Source organism: Galeopterus variegatus, unplaced genomic scaffold, assembly GCF_000696425.1.
Source record: "Galeopterus variegatus unplaced genomic scaffold, G_variegatus-3.0.2 Scaffold9206, whole genome shotgun sequence".
In the NCBI taxonomy this organism is placed as follows: Eukaryota; Metazoa; Chordata; class Mammalia; order Dermoptera; family Cynocephalidae; genus Galeopterus; species Galeopterus variegatus.
In genome coordinates, this window is record NW_007735317.1 from 63,094 (window position 1) to 68,324 (window position 5,231).

The window sequence follows — 5,231 nt, forward strand, 5'->3', positions numbered from 1 at the left end:
GGTTTTCGTCTTATTCTTAAATAGGAGAGCTGGGCAGTAGTATAAGTAACTTAGCTTTGAAGACAAAAAGCTTGTTCTGGTAAACATGGTCCAAGTGAGAAATCCCTTCATCTTTTCAGGATTTGAGGCATAGCCCATCTACATCTTTACTTAGAATACAAGATAAGTATTTCTTTTGGCTGTGTATCCTCTTCTAAAAAGAGCTGTTGGCTGGCTCCTGTTTATTCAGTCACATTGATTCTCTTTAAAGAGGAGGCGTCTTGGATTCTGCTGCAGAAGTGTGAGCACTAGGGTTTGGCAGCAAGAGCAGCATCCTGCATGTTGAGTCTTTTGGAGCCCATGGTAGGGATTTGCTGTGAAAACCTTGCTGTGGGAATTTATTATTTTTTCCCCCAGTTCATTTTAATATATCTTTTTTTTCCTAACACAAATGCATGCTTTTGTTAAGTCTTTGATGTGGTCGTGAAAGAGAATCTTTTTTTTTAATGGAGGGCGAAGTGCTTGTTACCAATCTGAAAATCAAAGCTGAACAAACTGCTTGAGTAAGTTTCTGATAAAAAATAAAGTTTAAAATTAAAAATTAATTGCTATTGCTTTTCAAGTAATTGTATTACTAGTTCCTGTATAAAAGAAACATTACTGCTGTCCTTATATAAATTTTCCTGCAGTACAACTAAGTATTCATTTTCAAAATAAAGTTTAAAATTAAAAATTAATTGCTATTGCTTTTCAAGTAATTGTATTACTAGTTTCTGTATAAAAGAAACATTACTGCTGTCCTTATATAAATTTTCCTGCAGTACAACTAAGTATTCATTTTTCTGAAACTGTCCCTATAAATCTTTTATTTTGACATATTTCCATATGCTTTCCAAAAAATATTAAAAATGTTCAATCTGTGAAACTACATACTCCTGGTAAAATATTTTTGTATATATATAAAAAATAAATATTTACTATTGGAAAAATGTAGTGTTTCATTTATAGAAAGCACTGTGGTTTAGAGATAATAAAATAATGGAGGACATCAGATTAGCTTTGGTAATTTCTTTTAAGTGCTAACAGTCTTTGTAAAAAGCCCCTAATGTCATTTAGTTTTCTCCACCTAAATAAATTTTCATCTGCCTCTGTTCTTCAGCAAGGAAACACCCTAACCATTGTCGACTCTATCCCAGCCCAAGTGATTCGGTGGCTTTCAAAGAACACATTAGAGGTAAGAATTTTAGAGCGGGGGAAAATGAAAATATAGGATCAAGAGAATGAGTCTTCTCTGCTTAGATGGCATGGGATACTATGACCTTTTCCCAGCTAGCAAGGAAAGAGAAACCCTGGTGGGAAAGACAGTGAACCGACCCGCTGTGACACACAGCTCAGCCCTGCAGCCTACAGTGAGGGATGGCAAGAGAGGCATGGCTGTGGGTGCATGCAGGCCTCCAGAAAGGGGTCTTTCCAGCTCTTTTCCAAGCTATTTTCCAGGATTCCATACTACACACTTAAGAAATTGCTAGTCCTGTGTATTTCTGATGTCTCCAGAAGAATTTGGTTTTATAATGCTATTCTTTCATTTTATACTACCTGCCTAGTTTTCTATCACTGTAATAACAAATTACCACAAACTTAGCAGCTTAAAAGAATACAAATTTATTATCTCAGTTCCATAGGTCTGAAGTCCAACACAGATGTCACCAGACTAAAGGTAAGGTATCAGCCAGGGCCTGGAGGTCTAGGGGAGAATCCACTTCCAGGCTCATGCAGGATGCTGGCCGATTTCAGTTCCATACAGTTATAGGATTGAGGTCCCGGTTCCTTGCTGGCTGTTGGAGGATCTGCTTTCTTGTCCTTTTACTGGCCCTGTCTGTCTTCAGAGCCAGCACTGGTATGTCAGATCTTTCTCCTGGCCCCATCTTTCCTGCATTTTCTTTGGCCAACTCTCTCTCTCTCACTGACTCTTCTGCCTTCTTTAAGAGGCCACCCAAATAATCCAGCATAGTCAGCCCATCTCAAGGTCCATAATCTTAAAAACATCTGCAATGTCCCTTTTTGCAATGGAAGGAAACATACAAGTATTCACAGCTTCCAAGGACTAAGTCATAAATATCTTCGAGGGATTATTAATGGACCAACCATATGTCAGTAGTACTTCCCACATCCAGTTTTGAAGAAGTGGTCCTCTTTCCTGAATGGAAACATCAAAGTGGCTGTCCTGTGAAGTTCCAGGAAATATTATATTTTGCTTACTGTTTTTCAGCTGATCTGACCTGCTAGAACTTTTTTCCAAATCTACTTATGGGAAAATGTATGGTTCTTGATCTCAATGAGTAAATAAGGGTACATTTAATTTTTTTTTTTTTTAATATTTAATGATGAGCAACCTGGACATACCGTCTACTTGGAAGAAAACTTTTGAAGGCCCAGTGCCACCTCACTGCACACACGCCAGCACTACCTCACGCACCACATCTCTGCGGGTGTCTGCTGAGAAGCCAAGCAGTTAAGTGGAGGCTGGGAACACCCCTAGCAACATAAAACTACCTCCTTTTCAATAGCTAGTTTTTAAAATACCATCCAACATGGTAACTGGCCAGTCTTGGGGCAATTGTGGAAATGGCCAACTTCCTTAGTTGCCTGTTTGATGTAACCTAAATATTCAGCACTTGCTGGGATGGCCTCTTTTCTTTCTGTCTGAAGTCTATCTTTGGTTTTAGTTTTTGTATTTTAATTTAGAGGATAATACATAAAAAATTCTAACAGGAATAGAAGGCTGAAAAATCTCCCTCTGCCTCTTGTTCCAGCTTAAGTCCTCCCCAAAGGAACCACAGTTAGGTTTCTTGTGAACTCTCAAAGAGATTTTCCATGCATGTCAATACATGCATACAGTTGACCCTTGGGCAACACAGGCTTGATCTGCACAGGCCCACTTACACATGGGTTTTTTTCAATAAATACAGTACTCTGAATGTGTCTCATGATTTTCTTAACATTTTCTTTTCTCCAGCTTACTTTATCATAAGACTATAGTAAATAATACATACAAAATATGTGTTAATCAGCTATCTATATTATTGGTGAGGCTTCCAGTCTACAGTAAACTAAAAGTAGGTTAAGTTAAGGGAAGTCAAATGTTACAGGTGGATTTTTGAGAGTGCAGAAGGGTGTTGGCACTCCTAACCCCCCACATTGTTCAAGGGTCAACTGTGATTTTTTACACCAGTCGATTCATATTATACATTCTGTTTGCAGTTTGTTATTTATACTTTATTTCCCAAAAAAACAGACAAAAAGGCATATATAGTGCCAGTATTTTAGTGCAACTTTTGCATAGTCCTTTCCAATTTGTGTATGAGGTGCTCATTTTTGTATAATAGCCACCACAGTATACAACTTTATATCCTTTTTTCCCCACATATCATAAGCATCTATATAAGGTTGAGTCTCATTCTTAATGGAGGTGGTGAAAAGGTTATTTGCCTTGTTTCTTCCTTGTTAAAATCTGAAGGGAAGAAAGGGAGTAACTGGATGATGCTGAGCTCAAGAAAGAACGTATGCTGAGTAACATGTTTCTGTCCAACAATTGCTGCTCCTCAGCCCTGGTGACTTCAGGTCCCCAGTGGATAGTAACAGATCCTGTCAGTGGAGTCAGGGTCTCTAGGGAGACAGTCCAAGCTATTTACAGTAGAAGGACGTCAAAACAGAATAAAAGGCAAAACATACACAGTTCAAAGTTTCCTTTGGTAGATACATAGTATTTTACAAATTTCATTAGTCAGATGCATAGGAAATCAAGACATTGTTCTAGACATAGAATTAATATGTTCATCAAAGCATGGCAAGGTCAAAATGTATATAGCTAGACCCCCAAGCAGGGGTGTGTTGCTATCAGATTTTTTTTAGAATAATTTTGTTTAGCAGAGGAATATATATACTCTAGTAGCATTTATAGTTCATTTTCAATCGCCAAATAACAGCACTTCCAGCCTCTTCTGTGAAGAGAAATTGTCTTCCCACAGTGCTAACAATTTAAAATGAATTTTTGAATTACGGTGTCAGACTCCTCTGTTTTTGTGTAACAACAGAAAGAAAGTATCTTCTGTGAAGAGAAATTGTCTTCCCACAGTGCTAACAATTTAAAATGAATTTTTGAATTATGGTGTCAGACTCCTCTGTTTTTGTGTAACAACAGAAAGAAAGTGGAAAATGTAAGAAAGTGATAGATGGACCCATTGTTCTGCAGAAGAAAAGGTCTGATTGTACACTAGCTTAGAATTCTCAACCCTCTCCCAGCTGTTTAGATGCAGGAATCTAGCTTGGATGCTGGGTTGTCAGCACAGGAGGGCCTTTGATGAAATAGAAACTGTTTAAAGAGTGCCTGGTGACAAAAAGTGAGGTCATTCCTAGTGCAAAAAAGTTGCCACTTCTTAAACTGTTTTGTAAATTCGTTTCATTGATCAACTTTTAATGTGCATTTGACCTAAACCCCAAAGTGGTATCAACAATTCTGAAAAATACCAGCCTTGGCTAATGATATGTACTTCTGATTCACATGGGACATTACTAATGTTCTCTGCCTAAAGCATAGAGTCCATTCAGGGTTATATAAAGAATGAGTGGGAAGACATTAGGGTCCTTGAGGATGACAGCTCTCACGGATGACTGCACTCTCTCCAGGCTAATGTCAGCAGAGGCGAACAAGCACTGCACAATTCCAAACTTTTCTGTGTCTTTCAGAGGAGCCAGGGTTGGGTCTTCAAGATCAGCTACTCCTTCATCAGACAGAACGTGGAGCTGAAATGACACATTTACACAAATTTACTTAAAACACGTCATAGAAAATCCACATAGTTAGATAGTAATGCACTTCTAGGTAATTACGGAGAAAAGCTAAATTGTTTTTTAAATTCCCCATTGGAGTTTAACTGGAGCAGGAAAACCCTTGATAAGGTGTAACAAGATATATTTGATCCAGGCCAGAACCTCAGGCCTATTCAATTTGCCTGTCTGAATCCCCACTCTCTGAGCTCTGCTTCCTACCAAACCATTAACTCCAATAGATTAGAACGGTAGGAAGATACCTTTCTTGTGCACACAGATAGGGATCGTCTGTTTTTTTATTTTAATATAGATATGAGCATTTCTTATATATTGCATGAACAGCTCAAAGGTAGGTACCATCATTTAGTTATGCTCCCTGCCTTAAGAGTTTTTGCCGTTGTTACACAGACCTCCCTTCTCGC

The 5,231-nt window shown here is 38.2% G+C and overlaps 1 protein-coding gene across 1 annotated transcript in view; it reads right to left on the reverse strand.

Moving 5' to 3' along the window:
* Window positions 1–4,423: 4,423 nt before the first annotated feature.
* Window positions 4,424–5,231, reverse strand: part of DFNA5 (deafness, autosomal dominant 5) — a 33,187-nt gene continuing 32,379 nt past the window's right edge. Inside the window, exon 8 of the mRNA XM_008593470.1 lies at window positions 4,424–4,782. Coding sequence (XP_008591692.1) covers window positions 4,552–4,782 — 231 coding nt within the window. The 3' untranslated portion in view covers window positions 4,424–4,551. The remainder of the gene's footprint in view (window positions 4,783–5,231) is intronic.